Here is a 19,708-nt window from a genome sequence, read left to right as displayed (position 1 = left end):
AAATGCACAATTTCTTTCCTTTTTTTATTGGTTATTTATTGACATTTCAAATGTTATCCCCCTTGCCAGTTTACCCCCATCAACTCTCCTATCCTTCCCCCTGTAGTGTCTCTGAGAGGGTGCTCCCACACCTGCCCACCCACCCCTAACTCAGCACACTAGGATTCCCCCACTCAGGATCATCCAGCCTCCACAGGATAAAGGGGCTCCCCTCCCAGTGCTGCCCCATTAGGAAAGCCTCTGCTATATATCCAGCAGGAGCCATGGGTCCCTACTTTGTATTCTTTCGTTGGTGTTTACTCCCTGGATGCTTTGGGAGTTCTGGTTAATTGATATTGTTGTTCTTATGGGGTTGCAAACCCCTTCAGTTCCTTCAGTCCTTGCCCTTACTTCTACGTTAGGGTCCTGCTGCTCAGTCCGATATTTGGCTGCTTGCATCTCCATCTGTATTGGTCAGGCTCTGGCAGAACCCCTCTGGGGACCAGGCTCCTCTCAGGAAGCACTTCTTGGCATCAGCAATAACGTTTGGTATTGTCCTCTATAGATGGGATAGATCCCATCTTGGTGAAGTCTCTGGATGGGCTTTCCTTCAGTCTCTCCTCCACTCTTTGTTCCTGCATTTCCTCTTGACAGGAGGAATTTTTGAAGTGGGTGGTTGTAAGTTGATGTCATTATGCAGATAAAGGCAGGTATAGGATAAAACAAAGCCTGTCATTGGACAAGAAGAAAGAATGGGCGGGAGAAAAGTTTTAGAGAGGCAGAGGAGGCCAGAGCGAGGGGGTGGGGGCAACCAAGAGAACACGGCGATGGATCTTAAGATTCTTCCTTCACAAATTACAGGTTGTTATGACTATTCTTAAGAGATGGATGTGCACAGGGTTTTGTGTCTCCAGATGGACAAATTATATCTTATCTAGGAGGACGGTTTATATCCTTACCAATTGGTTATAAGTTTATCGTGTGGATATATTGTGGATTGAGAAATTAACATGTAAATCTAATTATTGGGTTACAGTTTGTTGAGTCTTGATTTACTGGGTGGCTGGAACAAAGACAAATCTGAGATGAATTAATCATAGTTCCAATGACCTGTTGAAGCCGGAACTAAACAAGGTATGCTTTTTTTATTTTTTTTACCGCAACAGTTAGGTTGCCACATTCCTATGGATATGGTCTCCACTGGTTCTATCTCCCCTTTGTTGAATATTTCAGGAAATGTCCTCTCTGTTGGGGCCTGGGAACCTCTTGTGGTCCTTGGCATCTGGGACTTTCTAGTGGCTATCCGCAGATTGGCCTCCCCCACTGCTACTCTCCTCCTTTCAAATTCCTGAACCTCTCTATCCTCCCCCATCTCCTCCAAAATCTGAAACATCCCACCTTATTTCCTCCCCTTCCTCTCTCCCTCCCAGGTCCCTCTCTCCCTCTACTGGCATTATTTTCTTACCCCTTCTGAGTAGGACTGTAGCATCCACCCTTTGGTGTGGTCATCTTTTGTCTTGGGTTTCATATGGTCTGTGAGTTGTATCATGGGTATTCCAAGCTTCTTTTTGGCTAATATCCACTTACTAGTGAGCATATCCCACGTGCCTGTTTGTTTACTCGTTTGTTTGTTTGTTTGTTTGTTTGTTTGTTTGTTTTTGGACTGGTTCACCTCATTCAGTAGGATATATTCTAGTTCCATCCACTTGCCTGTGAATTAAATGTTCTTAATAAATGTGTAGTACTCCATCGTGTAAATGTACCACCTTTTATGTATCCATTCCTCTGTTGAAGGACATCTGGGTTCTTCTAGCTTTTGGCTATTATAAATAAGAGTGCTATGAACATTATATGTTGGAGCATCTTTTGGGTATTTGTACAGGAGTGGAATAGCTGGGTCCTCAGGTAAAACTATTTCCAATTTTCTGTGGAATCCACAGCTGAGCTTGCAATCAGACCAGCAATGGAGGACTGAGTGTTCCTCTTTCTCCATATCCTTGCCAACATCTGCTGTCACCTGAGTTTTTGATCTTTGCCACTCTGACTGGTATAAGGTGGAATCTCAGGGTTGTTTTGATTTGCATTTTCATGATGACTAAGGATGATGAACATTTCTTTAGGTGCTTCTCAGCCATTCAATATTCCTTAGCTAAGAATTCTTTGTTTAGCTCAGTATCCCATTTTTAAAATATGATTACATTATTCTCTAGAACTTCTTGAGTTCTTTGTTTATATTGGATATTAGTCCTCTGTCAGATATGGGATTGATAAAGGGATTGGTGAAGATCTTTTCCCAATCTATTGATTTTCGTTTGTCCTAATCATCATTAGCACTATAAGCTTAATACAGGCAGGATCCCATGTTTATTCCGCAATTCTAAAACATTAATAATGATATCAGAAATTTAACTCAGGCATGATAGCACATGCTTTATATTGTAGCACGTGGGAGTCAGATGAAGGAAAGAAAAAAATTGTATATACTTTCATTTGGGCATAGATATTCAAAATTGAGAGTTCCTTTGGGTAGATTTTTCCTTTGATGACCACATAATGCCCTCCCCATCTTTTTTTGATAACTTTTGGTTGAAAGTCTCTTTTATTGGATACTAGAATTGCTGCTCCAGCTTCCTTCTTGGGATCATTTGCCTGGAACAAATTTTCCAGCCTTTTGCTTTGAGGTAGTGTCTGTATTTGTCGTTGAGGTGTGTTTCCTGTATGCACCAAAATTCTCGGTTCTGTTTACATATCCAGCCTGTCTGTCTAATTCTTTTATTAGGGAATTGATTCCTTTGATGTTGAGAGATATTAAGGACCAATGATTGTTGCTTCCTTTTATTTTTGTTGTTAGAGGTAGAATTCTGCTTGTGTGGTCTCACTTTTTATGTTACTGATGTTTTCTCTTAAAGCTTTCAATACTCTTTCTTTGTTCTGTGCATTTGGTCTCTTAATTAGTATTATTTATTTAATTATTATTTGGTATTTAATTATTACAGAAGGATCTCTTTTCTGGTTCCATCTCTTTGCTGTTCTTTAGGCTTCTTGAACGTTTATGGGCATCTCTTTCTTTAGGTTAGAGTAGTTTTCTTCTGTAATTTTGTTGAAGATGTTTGCTGGCTTTTAGGAAACTTCACTCTCTTCTATACCTATTATTCTTAAGTTCAGTCTTTTCATTGTGTCCTGGATTTCTTGATTTCCTTGAGTTTGGACTTTTTTGCTTTTTGTATTTACTTTGACTGTTGTGTCTTCTAAGGTATCTTCTATGTCTGAGCTTCTCTCTTCTATCTCTTGTATTCTGTTGGTGATGCTTGCATCTATGAAGCCTAATCTCTTTCTTAGATATTCTAACTCCAGAGTTGTCTACATTTGTGATTTCTTTATTGTTTCTATTTCCATTTTAGATCCTGGGTGGTTTTGTTCAATTCCTTCACCTGCTTACCTGTGTTTTTGTCAAGGGATTTTTGTGTTTCCTCTTTAAGGGCTTCTATCTGTTAACCTGTACTCTCCTGTATTTCTTAGAGGAATAATTTGTGTCCTTAAAGTCCTATATCATCCTCATGAGATATGATTTTAAATCAGAATCTTGCTTTTCCAGTGTGTTGAGGTATCCAGAGCTTAATTTGGTGGGAGGAATGGGTTCTAATGATTTCATGTAGCCTTGATTTCTGATGCTTAAGTTCTTGTGCTTGCTTCTAGCCATCTGGTTACTTCTGGTGTAAGCTTCTCTTGCTGTGTCTGGCTGTATCTTATTTTTCCTATGACCATGTGACCCTGTGATCTTAGTTATGTCAGCATTCTTGGGAGATCAGCTCTCTCCAAGCAGGATTTGAGTAGAGTGAACTATGTAATAGGATCAGCTCTGGGGTACAGATGGAAACTGGAAGCTTCCTGTCCCTGGCCATTCCTTGGTTCTTCTGTACTGTGGGCTCTGGCTGGGTACCAATTTCTTGAGGTATCTGAGCAGTAATGGTGATCTCACCTGTGATTTTAGGTGTATCAGCACTCCTGGGGAGACCTACTCTCTCCAGTTTGGATTTCAATGTGGAGAGCTATTGCACAGCATCAGCTCCAGGCCAAAATTGAAACCAGAAGAACACAATTTCCTTGGAGACAGTAATAGCACTTTTTTATGAGCTCCCACTGAGGATATTGCCTCCAACTTTTTCCTTTTTCTTCCTTTAGTAAGCAAGGTAATCACTCCTTGTTTGAAATACTAGAGACTAGAAGAGATACCTCTAATTTAAAGTTTAATTATGTCATAACATATGCATGGAGGTCAGAGGACAACTAGTTAGAGTTGATTCTTTCCTTCTATAATGAGAATTCCATGTATTGAACTCAGATTATAAACTTCGATAGCAGGGGCCTTTATTCAGTGAGCTATTTCAGTAGTTCATAAACACCTTCCTTGCTCTATACCGTTTATGACATGGAAACTCAATAATAAGTGCATTGTAAGTACCCAGTTTAAAGAAAAAAAACAGTTAATGTTTTCAGTGCTGTATTTTGGAAAGTGCCTTGTATCAACATATAAAATTGATCATATCATATGGTCACTCCTTGTAAGTTTTCCACATGTATAGTCATCTTTAATTGCTGTACCACAACTAAGGTATTCAAGTTACAGCTTTCATATATTTTCTCACTATGAAAGGTCTCTCAGTACAGTTAAATGACCTCTGTGTGCAGTCATAGAACAGAAAATCCCCGAGTTCAGGAAATTCATAGCCTTGCTTTGCTTTTGTTATGTACACAATCATAAACAGGAGAGTGGTTAATAAATATTATACAGACTCAGTCCTGGGAAATAGGAGACAGAGACATGAAATAGTGTTTTCATTTCTACCATTATGCTGATGATCCTCTGGCCACTTCTCTCTGAATGGTGTTATTGCATAGTTTTCATATTTTATTCATTAGAAGAGCTCCTCTGTGCCCATTCTTCTTATGCTGCTGCTGTGCCTTTATTAAGCACCTCATAATGGGTGTGATCTGTGATTCCATCCACTTTCTGCCTGGGATTTGTTCAAGCCTTTAATAAGCATTAGACTTGCAACCGTCAATTCAAGTATGGAAACAAATGAATAGACAGTTTTCGAGTTTTCGTTTTCAGTTAGTATTGTGAAAATCTAATTCACTTTATCTCCTTTGTGTTATTTTTGATAAATTTGCTCACTGGATATAACTAATTTGAAAGGAAGTTTGATTTATGTAGGTATTCACATCAAGTGTTTTTGCCATTTCTTTTTCTTTCATAATATACCGTAATCAGAGAATGCATGTTAACTCTCAGCAACAGACTCCCGTAGATTTAAGTTGCTGATATGAGACAGGAAAACAATTTAGGAAAAATACAGGTAATTTACTACAAGGAAGAGATAGAGGAGGGAATAGCAGAATGATCACAAAGGTAGAAAGGAAGAAAACAGACAAAAAATGAGAACAGAGAAATCAGAAGTAATAGTAAAAAATACATGTAGACAAACTTTCATAAGCAAGATCCTTTAAAGGATCATATAAATGTAATATATATATATATATATATATATATATATATATATATATATACACACACACACACACATGTTCTTTCAGGAGAAGTAATTTTAATTGAGTAGTAAAGTCAGTAGTCTACCATATATTTATAGTTTATATTCCATTCATTTAAGGAACTTAAATGAATGTCTGAGTCAAGTTTTATTCCTCTACTGTCAGTATGTTCAGTTTCTGTTTGTAGTATATTTTATTATAAATATATAGACAAACAAATGTATCATAAAATTACTAGCTCCTGGTATTGAAAGATTTATGCTGCTCTTAAACTAGGTCAGAGAACTAGCTTATTGCAAAGGATATACTCGGTGCAGAGACTTGTGACTGTTCAAAGCTCTGAAGACTGGTAAGTCTTCAGCTGTGAATGAAACAAAACAGTCATCCTGTCCAGGTTGACAGTTGTGAGAGTTAGGCACAGAGTGTGGAGTCCATTACATGGAGAAGACTATTGTGAAATGCTGATCACTTTACATATTGTAGCTATTGTACAGCTCAAAACCTCAATTCAGTACAGTTGTGGTGACCCTAACTGTGACCTCCACAAGGTCAACAGTTCAAAGTTCCAGATTGCATGATGAAGAGGCTTCCAATACTTATCTATACCTAGAAGAGGAGCAGTTGTTGGGTTGTAAGTGAAGAAAATTCATAGAAGCGACTGGCCCGTGATAATCCTATACCAATCTGTATGAAGGAAGAACTAACTCAAGTCTGTGTGCTATAAAAAAAATAAAATGAAATATAACAAGAACAATCACCTGACCTGAATCCTTGCTATAATTTTGATTATGCTGTGAGAAGAACAATTTCCTTTTGTAAGATGTTGGGTTAATATAAGGTAAAATGCTAATAAATCAAGATCCTTTAAGTGTATGAATATGTGCTTCAATGTGTATATGTGAATATACCTATATACATACTTCTTAAAGGGAGCTAATTTTAATTGAGTAAAATATGGTGAAAGTCTACCATACATTTATAGTTTATATTCCATTAACTTAAGTAAATTAGCTGAATGTCTGAGTAAAACTTTATTCCTCCACAATCAATATGTTCAGGTTTTCATTCTAGTATGTTTTATAGGGGTCCTAGTAAGAGGTATTCACCTCATTGTTTTTAATGATCTTACTTCTATGTTAATGTCTATCTATGTTTTGAATTCCTTTAGAAAGTTCTATTAGGGTATTAAATGTTTTCTTCTTGCTGTGGTCTGAATATCTTGACACAATTTGTCCTCAGCTTTCTTTCAGGCCATTTTCAGATCATGAGGTAGTCACCAACAAAGGGTTAGTATCTTTGTCACTTGGTTGCTAGATCTGTAATAATATCTGTGATGTGTTTTTCATACAGGTACTTATACAGGTGCCTTATACTTTGTCTAACTTTTTGGGCATTCCTATTTAAGATTAGGAGGATTTGTTACTTTGTGCTTTATGTAGTCATGCAAGATGGTAATGGCAGGGATTGTGTGGCAGAATGAAGTCTTACATCGTGGCCTGAAAAGGAAAGAGGAATCTTATAGTCTTTCTTAAGGACATTCTCTTAATGACATAAATACCTCTCACTAAGCCTCCAATTCAGATCACACTTTCTAGTTACTTTTGCTAGACACAAAGCTGCTAACACTTGAGCTATTTAAGAACAGTCACCATCCAAAATTGCAGCAATAGGTACTACAGAAAAGGCCTGAAGAGAAATATTTCAGTCCTACCATGTAATGATTCAACACAAAAGAATTCTCTTCTAGCCACACCACACACTGACTGATTTGGTTTTACACACCCCACTATCCAGAGCAATGTAAATTAAATCTCTGTTGTTAGTAAGTTCTACAGTCCATGCTATTTCACTATAGGAATCAAAATAATCTAAGATGTGTGACTATTGATTGCTATAGAGAAAATATACTGAATGTTGGTTAAAATAAGGGATTTTCATATTTAACATTACATGCTCTTTCATTGATGCATAGTACATTAATATATAGAAAATAATGAGTGCCTTACATAACCATTCTCACTGCCTGTTACATGTCATTCAATACAAATCTTCTACAAAAAAACTAACATAATAATATGGTTGGAAGTCTCATGATTTTAACTTTATCAGATTACTTACCTTAATTAAATAATAAAAAATTACTAGATATTCATCTGTTAATTTGAGAAATCACATGATATTTTGTTAGCAATGGAACAGTTAATCTTTTTGTACACATTCTAAACAAATGATCATTGACTCATAAGTACATTATTAAAAATTAAAAAGAAATCTTCAGGAATATAAATATCCTACCACCTCTGTGACTGCATTAGCTCATGTATGTGGTTGTTATGGTCTGCATGTTGACACACATGTCTATATGAACAATGTAAAGCACACACAGAGGTGTTAATATTTCTGTGTAGTGCATAGTAACAACTTGATGTTGGTAAAGTATTAGAAATGCTTGTAAAATAGAAATTTGCACATATAATTAGGTTGGATCATTTATAAGAACATAAATATTAGAAAACAAGATAGTGATGAAGCATATAAGGTAGCATGGAATCAATAATTTCTATATTTTTCACATGAAAATAAATACTTGCAACTTAAAGAACCAAAGATGAGTTCTTAGAAAGGAAAAAAAAATTAGAAGAACTTCCAAAGACAAAATACTTGCAGGTATTCAACTGTGGAAATGGAGCAGTTAGCCACAGATAGAGTAGAGAATTTTATAGGCAGGAAGCCTAACAGGGCAAAACAAAATATTTTCATCCAAGTGTCAAGTCAAGTAATTGGCCAGTTCGATTGAAGTGTTAACATATGCCTGGGAAAATAAACAAATGTGAAAATCCTTGGAGGCCAAGGGGTGGGAGCATCTGTACTTCACATTGTAAATGATCGTTTGCTTTTAAAAGTTAATTGGACAGTGAGATGCTGCTGAATAATTTGCTGATAAAAAGAGCTGTAGTGAAAGGGTTAGCTAAAGAGTGCATCAGTGCAGGGAGGAGTGGGAGCAAGTGCACCTGGGGAGTTTTGGCTGGAGATTCAGGGAGTGTAGGTTATAAGAACATAGCTGTCTTCTATGATTTGCTAATCAAGAAATTCCCTATGCTTGATTCTGGTTCTCACTTTCTTAGCCTAGAAACCTAGATTGGATGAAACACAGGAGGGAAACAAGGGTGGGCCAGAGCACATATACTATTTTGAGGTATTAATAATGATGTTTGCCAAATGGTGAAGCAGGGCTAGAAAATGTCCTTTTAAACCATTTATATATAAAAAAGAGGTAAAATATTTGTAAAGAATAATAAGATGTAACCCCACACCTGTGAGCGCTGGACCCAGTTCTGGGCTGTGAAGTTAGAGAAGCCCTGTGAATGGTGACTTTGCACATGCACTAGTAGATGGATTAATGATGGATAGATAAATAGAAGAGCAAAACGTATAGAGGGGGAATGCCCTCATCTTCCTTTTGAAATGATTGGAAAATGTATGTAGGAAGCCAGCTGAGAAAGGATTTGAAACCATAGTAGCTGAATTCAGCTAAGGACAGGATTAGAGTAACAAGAAAGTCCGTGAATTTGATCTCTGCTCTTCTAACCTCTGCAATATTTTAAGCATAGTTTCCTGGAGAAAATGACTCAAGGGAAAAAAAAACTAGAGCTTGGAGAAGAATGAACAAACGTTGGAGGTGTTTCTCAAGTTATCTGCAAGGAAATTTAAGAAAGGGTTAGATAATGTCTAGAATTTTGTTAATGAAAAAGGTTACAAGACCATAAATACTTATGATTATTTACTGACCTTCTTTTCAGCTACACATTCAAATTAATGACTTTGGTATTTAATTTGTCTCTGCCTATGCTTACCCTTTGTCTAACCACAATTTTTGTGGTACTAACTTAATCCAACTACCAACTAGCCGGTCAGCAATTAGCAGTGCCTGTGATTTACTGAGAGTTTGAAAGGATGTAGGTCATTGAATGTGAGTGATGAGCACTGTACAGTGAAGAATTGAAAATTCCTCAAATCTGATGTCATGTGATCAACCATCAATTGCAGAATATAGTTTATTTATGCCTTTTATGTCTATATACCATTCCAACTTCATAATGTTGATTTTGAAGGAGACAAGTTTGACTTTATTTTCTTTGAAATCAAATAATTTGGTTGCCATCCCATCATTACTTTGGAGATAACCTGTGGCTCTTTCATTGAGGTCATTTTATCACAATGCAATAATATCTCACCAAGGGGTCTCTGAGCCGAAAATTTCACTTTCTGTTTGTTTAAATTAGTTCTTTTTGAATATCAGTTCATATGCCTGTCCTGGTAGCTTGAGTGATAGCAGAGGAATGAGTAATTTATCTCTGTTCTGTTCTGTCTCTGAAGTAGCAGTTCTGTTACTGCACAGATGCTTCTGTTGCAGGATAGCTATAAATGTGTGTGTGTGTGTGTGTGTGTGTGCGTGCCTGCGTGTGTGTGTGTGTGTGTGTGTGTGAGTCTATGTGCGTTTGTGTGTGTGGCAGTGAGTGTGTGTGTCTGTGTGTCTGTGTGTGTATTTTCATTGCCCTGGCACATTGACTGTGCCAGTGTCTATAACACTAGACAAAGAGACAAAGCACCCATCCTGGATACAGGAATGCCTGTGAGCCTAATAATAATTTCCTTTGGAACTCAGCTATATAGGTACAGAGAGAGAGAGAGAGAGAGAGAGAGAGAGAGAGAGAGAGAGAGAGAGAGAGAGAGAGATTTTTAAGTGATTGAGCAGTGCTGTTATTGTACTTGATCCTTATAAAAATAAATATATAAAAATACTACAAAGAAATGTGGGCTATAGAGTCATTTCGTCATAAAATACCTGACTTATGAGTACAGGAACCTGAATTTCTGCTCACCAACTGGACATATTGGTGCCACTTGTAATCCTAACACTGGGAGTAGGGATAAAAAAAGGGAGAACCTGCCAGATTTTGATGGACATCCAATCTAGGCAACACACAAGCTCTGAGTTCAGTGATATATCTTGTCTCAAAACTTAAGATGGAACGTGATCAAGGAAGACACTGATTCCCTACCTCTGTAAAAACCCAAACACCTGTAACACAAACTCCTCTTTACGCAAGTCTTTCACATAGTTCTGCACACTGAGTTTTCAAAAAAAAAAAAAAAATCAAAAGAATTCCTCAAAAAATGAAACAAATGTATTCAGAAGAACATGTTAACTTTTTAAAGTTCAAACCTATAAACCAATGATTTTAAATATTTACCAACTAAAATGCTTGGTGAGTTTGACTAAAAATAGAAAATTAACAGTCCACATTCTTGTATCTGAGATAGCTCCACGACCTGTGCTCTCAGAAATATACCAGAGCATTCTTTTTTTTTTTTTTTTAACCATAGGCTACACTTGGAGCAGCACCACAGTTGGATTTCTAGAGGAAAAAAATCAGTTGGTTCATGGTTACATAATAAGCTTTTCATACATATCCTGAGAAAATATTTTTTAAATATTTTCAAATTTTCATGTATATATATTTCACATATACAGATACACAATTTTAATCTGGGATAGGTCACTATTCTCTGAACATGTGACCCATGCACATTTCCAGCACACATGGACATGGTGAATTGTTAATTTTGGTAAAAAGAAAAATAAGTTAGGAGATATTTTATAGTCCCAGAAGAAGCTTAAAGGAAGGAGTTGGGTTAGAATTGATCAAAATACATTGTTAGTTGGATAATCTAAATCAAGACTACACCATATATTTATAGCTTATCATATTTTCATTGAAATTACTTAGTTTAATTTCAGAATAAATTTAGGGAAGTTGGATTTTTTTAACCACTAGTATATGTCTTGGAACATTTATGTGTGCCAATGCTTTTTGTTCATTGTTAGCTTTAAAAAAATCCAGATGATTAGACAGACCAGAATATTTGAGAACTGTGTGTACTTGAGAGAATCTCAAAGAAAATTGAAGCTTTGTATTCACTAAACATCTGCAGTTTTGCTAAACTAATGATTATAATATTAGTTCAAGAAAAATTGTTTTGAGGAACTATGATGTCTTTTCATTCCCATTTATAATAGGCATGGTTTGATGTAACGTAGAAAATATGTTACTGAACTTTGGGGCCATAAAATCTGAATTCACATCTTCCTTCTATGTGAGGCTGAAGAATCTACTAATCTTCTGTTTGAATCCTGATGTGGTTGATTTACAGTATTAAGTGTATTTTCTGATTTAATCATCCTGGCTGACAAACAATAAGACCAGGATGATGAATGTCTATCATAATCTTCTGTAAGGATGAGGTTGTATTCTCTCTAAATGCAAGAGTTCCCTTCCTTCTTTCCTTCCTTCCTTCTGTTCTTTCTTTCTTTCTTCCTTCCTTCCTTCCTTCCTTCCTTCCTTCCTTCCTTCCTCCTCCCTCCCTCCTCCTCCCTCCCTCCTCCTCTCTCTCTCTCTCTCTCTCTCTCTCTCTTTCTTTTTCTTTCCTTTTCTTTCTTTTCAGAAATTTTATTATAGGCTGTTTAGAAAGAGAAGTTATGTAAAACATCTTGGTGTGGGTACCTTTGTGTTTATACATATACATGTTCATGAATGTACATCTGTGTGCGCAGACAGAGGTTGATCTTGACTGTTCTTTTCAGCCATTCTCCTTCCAACCTAATAGTTTTTAATAGGATCTGACATTGAACTCAGAGATCACTGACTCAGTCAGAATTGCAGATGTTCACTAGAATCTGGCTCTGAGTGACTGTTTAATGTTTGGATTGCAGACATAATACCTGTCCTGACTTTTGATGGGAAGGTCCTCATGTTTGTTTAACTAAGTATGTTGTTGACTGAGCCATATCTATATCCTTATTGCGTGTCCATCTTTTTCTTATACCAGCATTTAGCTGCTTCACATTTTGTTCACCCGGTGAAATAATCTTTTGGTCTCAGAATTCCAGTAGCCTCAGCTTTCTCTCTTACTTTCTACACCCACATCCTCCCTTCGCCTACAGTCAATATCAGAGGATGCTTTTGCAGTGAAGTCCTGATAGTTCTAAAGACACAACAGTAGGTGAGATTCCTTTTCCTTTGGTCTTTACTTGAAGACATGCTTAGAATGTCAGGACAGTTTTTGTGAATGGCCTTAAAATGTAACCTTCAAGCAAGTGCCAATGATACCATGAGACTTTCTTTGGTATTCTTAGACAAAAGTCAGTGTCTAGCTCTGAGCTGTACTTGGATTTCTGTCTTACTCAGATTTATATTGCAACTAGATGATGATATGCTCTTATTTCTCTGAATATTAGGAGCATTATCAGAACATTGGTACATCACACAATGACTTTCACATAGCATAGAACTGAGAAACTGTTAAAAAGGTGATTGAACATATATTATATATTATTTTATGAATAATTATTTATATTTAACTGTTCTATATAGTTATATGTGTGGGTGGTGACATACAAACACACACATAGAGAGAGAGAGAGAGAGAGAGAGAGAGAGAGAGAGAGAGAGAGAGGGAGAGAGAGAGAGAGAGAGAGAAGAAGAAAGGAGAGAACAAGAAAGAGAAAGGGAGAAAAAGAAAAAGAAAAGGAGAAATTCATGTGGATTTGTGGTCTGTGGTTGGGGCATGAAATTTCCTCATGTCTTCATTTGCTTGAGTACTTTCTTACTTGTTGGTGCTGCACTTTTCAGATGTTGTGAAACCTTTGTGAGGTGAAGTCCCATAAAAAGGAAGTTTCATTAGTCACAGGAGGTAGGTCTTAAGTGCTTATAGCTCGCTCACCTTCACTTCCTGTTCACTCCCTACTTCCCTAGTGTGGACTGAGTGTGAAACAATGCAAGCATCAAGCCTCCTGTTCTTGCTACCATGTCTTCTCTAACATGATAGACTTTGGAATTGTGATCTAAAATAACCTTATGCACCTTAAGTTGCTTTTGTGAGTTTTTTTGTTGTTGTTGAGAAAATGAGAAGTTCCAGGTCATCTTTAATTGCATATAGTGAGTTTGAGGCCATTCTGTGATATTTACAACTCTTACTTAAAGAAGATTCAAAGATAATTCAAGACCATCATCACTAAGGAAAATGACCACATAATTTGAAGAAAGGGTTGAATGGCAGAAAATAGGCCTGGATTGAAAATTAGACACAGTTTACTCTTCTTTTTGACATGCTGAATTAACCAGAGTATAAAGCTGCAAGCATGTATAAAATCAAAACAACAATTTCTACCCAGAAGGCTCAGGGAACATCATGGAAGAGGGAGTAGAAAAATTGTGAGAATCAGCGGGTTAGGAAGTTGGCTGTGAAACTGTTTCCTAAAGGTGACAGGGAAGCTACATGAATGATACATCAAAAATAGGGCTGCTTAAACAAGACAGAAATAATGATAATAACAATATGCAGGCTAATGTGGAAGGGGGAAATTTGATATGAACCAATATCTTCTCTCGACAAAATACTGAGAAAAGTGATGACTGCAGAGAGAGGTAGTTAGGTTTCTTAGGGATGAGTTCCCTAATTAGCTTTCCAATAGCAAATGGTCCTCCCAGAAATCATTTACAAACAAGCAAAATAAATGTACTCAGCATGTTGTATTTATATATTTATGCATAAAATGATAAAATAATAATAATAAGCCTAGTAATGTAAAAGGGAGAAACTAGGGCAATGGAACATGGAAAGGGATTAAGAAAGGAAAAAGAAGGAGATGATGTAATTATGTTTAAGTCAAAATTAAAAATAGAGAATGAATACTAATTTTCTGGAGAGAATATGAGACAAAACAAAATATACTGAATTGAAATATCAATAATGATGGTGGCACAACAGCTCAGCCAGCCACAACTCTGCTTTCACAGGCTTGCTAGCTCCTTCCTGCTACTGCGTGGAAGGCTACCTGTGCTGCTCCTGGATGCAAATGCAGCTAAACTGTCATGGCTCTCATTCAGACACCACTGAGAAAGTTGTCTATTTACAGTTTATTGAACTGTAACAATTCAAAATACAAGAGGAATCTCCAATTCTAGGTCTATTGATTAAACACTAATTGTGCAGATACGCTGGCTGCTCAGTGACTTCACCTAGATTACTTATATCAGCAAACCGTAATTGACTTATGCCTCAATAAATTAGGCTCATATGTAATTCTTCTATAAAATGGATTATATTTTCAGGAGGGGAAGATGGCACTGTGGGATAAGTATTTGTTTTGCAGTTGTGAGGACCTTAGTTAAATCCTCAGAATCCACATCAATAAAAAAGAAAAAAAAAAAGAAATAGGGGAGAATTGGTAACATAAATGCTGAGTATGTCCATGAGTGTGAGCAGACTCAATGTTGGAAACAGAAACTCCAGGATCCGTGGAGCCTCCTGTTCAGTCTAGTGTATTTGATATATTCCTGGTTCAAGGAGATATCCTTTCACAATAAATAAGGTTGAGGAAGACACTGAACACCATCTCTGGCTTCTACATTTACACACATCCATGTGCATGCAAGCATTCACATAATTGGTTTTCAAGCCACTCTTCTATAAATAGTATGGTCACTCATATACAGGGAAACTTAAGCATGGTATGTCTTACTCATTTGTAAAAGGGAAGCTTATCTTTTGCAATGTTTGGAATGCAGATACAGTATTTTTCCTATAATAGTTCATGAAGAAGGTAGGATCTAGTATTTCTCTTCCTCCTCTCATTGTCCTTTGTCTCCTTCTCTTCCCTTTCTTGATCTTTCTTTTTCTTTTCTTTGTTTTCTTCCCACTTCACCACCACCACCACCACCACCACCACCACCACCACCACCACCACCACCACCACCACCACCATCACAACAACAACAACACACCACACACCTCTCAAGGTCTCTCTCTCTCTCTCTCTCTCTCTCTCTCTCTCTCTCTCTCTCTCTCTCTCTCTCTCTCTCTCTCTCACCCCTTTCTGAGCAAGATCAGAGAACATCCTCAGTTATTTCTGCACCAGTTCTCTCTCTCTCTCTCTCTCTCTCTCTCTCTCTCTCTCTCTCTCTCTCTCTGATCTGGAGCTCTGAGTACTCTAGCAGTTATATAGCTCAGGCTTCCATTTGTCTCCGCCTCCCTATACTGGATTGCAAAGGAACACCACTGGGTCTGAACGTTTCCTTCCATGCTCCCATATAGATTTCTGGTGCTAAACCTGAGGTCCTCAGTTTGCAAAGCCAGTGCTTAACTGAATGAGGCCCATGTGATTTGTATTCTTGTATAATTTCCCTGTTAGCAATGTAAACTCAGAGTCATGTTTTGATTGTTTCTTTGTTTCAGTTTGTTCTGTGATTTGTCCATGATGATCTAGTGCTAAAATAGACTTTAGAAGAAGAAACGTCAATAAATATTTTCCCCACTACTCAATGTTTTAATGATAATTAAGTAACAATATTTCATTCATTTACTGATGGAGAAGATTTTTGTCAATAGAAAGAAAAAATCAGTCTCCAAAGGCCAAAACCTGCAGTTCAAGTGTAGAGCATTTCCTTGTATATCCAATTGGGCTGTGAATGAACACAAACCATTTATTGTTTGTGGTTCTCAGTTTCTTCATTTCTTGTTATCTCTTTTACTTTACAATGATGGAGCAATAAAGATGGGTTATCCAAAAGCAAAAATTAAATGTAAGTCCTCAGCATTCAGACATATATATATATATATATATATATATATATATATATATGAATATATTTAGATATTTTTTGTTTTGTTTTCTTCCCTTTTCTTTCTTTGTGTACAGTTAAAATGAAATAAGCTGTCAACTGTCCAGCCACTAAAGTGTAGCTTATCTAGCCAGGGGTTAAGCAGGAAGACAATTCATCTGAAGTTTTTAAAGATGACTGAGTTGCTTGAGATGAGAGAGATGTTTGGGTCATTTAGTGACAGCCTTAGGAGAAATGTCCTAGTTACCAGACATCTACATGGGGAAACTTAAGCAGAAGATAGTGTGAAAGGAGCTGTGAAATTTAGGCAGATGTGGTGGGAGGAAGGTGGATATTTCCAGCAGCTCTTCTTAGGAATTAGCACCCCCAAATAATTATGTTTTTCACAGAGACCTCGCTCCATTTTTCTCAAGGTTTATAGTATCAGGCTTCTAAATATACTCTTATGCTTATTTGCCGCAATGACATCTGGAAGATTTAATTGTGTGAACAATTGAGAGGAAGTGCATGCTTTGTATATGTAGATAGAGACAGTAGGAATATAAAGAATGTCAAAGAACAACAAAAACTTGCCTATGTAGAATTGTAGTTTGGTTTGGTTTGAGGCAGTGCCTCTTGTAGCCCAGGCTGGCCTCTGACTTTATGTAACAACATACAATGTTAAACTTCGGATCCTCTTGTCTCCATATTTCTAGTACTGGGATTTCAGGCATTCAGCACTATGCCTAATTTCTGTGTATGATGTGGAGAATTCAATCCAGAACTTCTTGCATTCTAGGAAAGCACTCAGTCCCATTTGCACTGTATGCTGAACCTTAACAGTGGAATCTTAAATCTTGCAAATTATTTAATGAACCAGAGATATTTTTATTTTAGGTGTCTAGCATGTGCCAAGAAACAGGATGATATCCATTGCAATGGGAAGCCATGTCTGGTGCCTTCAGCAAGATAGTACCCAGGGCCACCATGTCTGCGTTGGCTCTTGTTTGGGATATACTATCATTTTCTGAGTAGTAGCTATAAGCTGCTGTACTACTCACAATCATTACAGACAACACAGATCAGGACCCCAAGATAATTATTTTTTTTCTTTTATGTCTCAGTGAATCACAATTTCAGAATGTGTTTCCTGGGTCATTAGGGTATTGTCTTCACAGGCTCATTTTCCTTTGAAAGTTCATGACTTCTCTTAGAGCATGAGGTCACTTTGCTTCTGTCATTATTGTGAGGAAAAACAAATCAATGGAGCCTAGGTCAGGTTCCCTTTTATAAGTGTTACTTTATTTTATTTCACCTTATTTTCCAACCTCTTTACAATCCACTAAAAGGAACACAGATTTGGCTAATTTGGGCCCTTATTATGTTATTTTGTTTGGATAACTCCCAAGGGCTATCATATTATCAACATACATACATTGTTGTGTGGTGTGTGTGTGTGTGTGTGTGTGTGTGTGTGTGTGTGTGTGTACTATTGTTGTTTAAAAGCTGATTTAAAATTTATAAAAAGACCAAATGAAAATAATGTTAGGTGATTAAGATGATGAGGAAAAACAGACCCAGGAAAAAAGACACACAGATTATGAAAGAGAATATAAAGCACTTTATTCTAATTTTGACTACATTGTAATTTTTTCTAGTTTTGACTGTAGTAATTTTTTGTGTGTTTTATAATGTATATGTGAATTCATCTCTCTGTATAAGTAGACCATCTTGGCATTCAAAAAGTATCTAAATGCTGTTAATCCTTTGAGGTAGTAGTTGTGAATGTTCAAATTTGTTTTTAATTCCACTGACTTTTAGTATAATAGCACTCAAAACTGACTAGTCACTGAAAACACAATGTGGGACTGACCAACTTAAAGTGACTTTTTAAGAACTTTTTTTTAAGGAAGGGATTTTATAAACTGAAAATTTTCTTACTCTGCCTAAATCAATTCATTCCATTCTGCATTATTTAAACTACAAATTTTAGAAGGCTACACATAAAAATAAAGTATGGCTTTTAATATTTTAAAACTGGTCCAAATAAATCAGTTATGATATTGTCTAATCTTCTATCAATTTGAGTTATGTCCTTGATTATCAGTGGTGACATTCATCAGCCTTTGGCTATGTTCTTTTAATAAAAATATCTTTTCATGTACACAGTCAATTTGTATATAAATCGATTTTTTTTTTTTTTTGTTTTTTTTTTTGACTGGGGACCGAACCCAGGGGCCTTATGCTTCCTAGGTAGCGCTCTACCGCTGAGCTAAATCCCAGCCCATAAGTACGCATTTAAAACATATAGAAATTCAAAAGAGAAAAAGGAGAAAAGAGAAAAAGATGCAATCCAGAAAGTATGGAAAAGAGAGGGGTTGGGTTGGTGGAGAAGAGAACCTTTATACACAAATACACACACACACACACACACACACACACACACACACACACACACACACACCACTGTGAACTCCTCTGTAGCCTTTCAGCTTGCACTTCTTACTTGTGAGACATCTTGACTTTCAGATGGAACCCCATTCACTTGGTGGATTGGCAGGTCCAATGAAAGGCACCCTTATTGGGAAGGTTCTGTTCCGGGAGTCCAGCAATGTGGATGTGGCCTTGAAGAGAGCTGCCTGGATAATCTGTATTTTTGCAATTGTGATGCAGACATGGATGAGTGGTAAGTAGAACTTCAGTTTTCCTACAGTGGTAAGAAATGTTAATTGATGTGCAGAATTGCTACTTATAGAGAAAAATGCAGATAGCAAATTCAATGGAGAGGGTACAATGGTATTATAAACCTAAGAGATCAAAGAAAATTGCAAAAGGGAGAGTAGGAAGTTTGCATAACCCATGATTGAAATTGGAAAATTTGCCTTGAACACATAGGCAGAGGGGAAAATTTCCTGAACAGAACATCAATGGTTTATACTCTAAGATGAAAAATCAACAAATGGGACCTCATAAAATTGCAAAGCTTCTGAAAGGCAAAGTATACTGTCAATAGGAGAAAATGGCAACTAACAGATTGTGAGAAGACCTTTACCAGTTCTATATCTGATAGAGGGCTAATATCCAATATATACAAAGAACCCAAGAAGTTAGAGTCAAGAGAATCAAATAACCCTATTTAAAAATGGGATACAGAGCTAAACGAAGATTTCTCAACTGAAAAATAGCAAATGGCTGAGAAGTTACAAACCAAAGCAACCCTGAGGTTATACCTCACACCAGTCAGAATGGCTAAGATCAAAAACTCAAGTGACAATAGATGCTGACAAGGATATGAAGAAATAGGAATATTCCTTAATTGTTGTTGGGATTGCAAGCTGGTAAACGCACTGTAAAAATCAGTCTGGAGGTTCCTCAGAAAATGGGACATAGTTACTACCTGAGCACCTAAGCTATATCACTGATGGTCATACACTCAAAAGATACTCCAGCATATAACAATGACACATGTTCCACTATGTTCATAGAAGCTTTATTTATAATAGCCAGAAGCCAGA

At 36.8% G+C, this 19,708-nt stretch overlaps 1 protein-coding gene across 1 annotated transcript in view; it reads left to right on the top strand.

Annotated features, from left to right (window-relative positions):
* The window catches only part of LOC116911635 (contactin-associated protein like 5-1), a 910,869-nt gene that overhangs the window by 723,464 nt on the left and 167,697 nt on the right, over nt 1–19,708 (top strand). The window contains exon 14 of the mRNA XM_032915594.1: nt 18,723–18,879. Coding sequence (XP_032771485.1) covers nt 18,723–18,879 — 157 coding nt within the window. The remainder of the gene's footprint in view (nt 1–18,722; nt 18,880–19,708) is intronic.

This window comes from Rattus rattus, chromosome 10 (assembly GCF_011064425.1).
Source record: "Rattus rattus isolate New Zealand chromosome 10, Rrattus_CSIRO_v1, whole genome shotgun sequence".
Classification (NCBI taxonomy): domain Eukaryota; kingdom Metazoa; phylum Chordata; class Mammalia; order Rodentia; family Muridae; genus Rattus; species Rattus rattus.
Note: the sequence above shows the minus strand (reverse complement) of the source record. Positions and strands in the feature narration are given on the sequence as shown.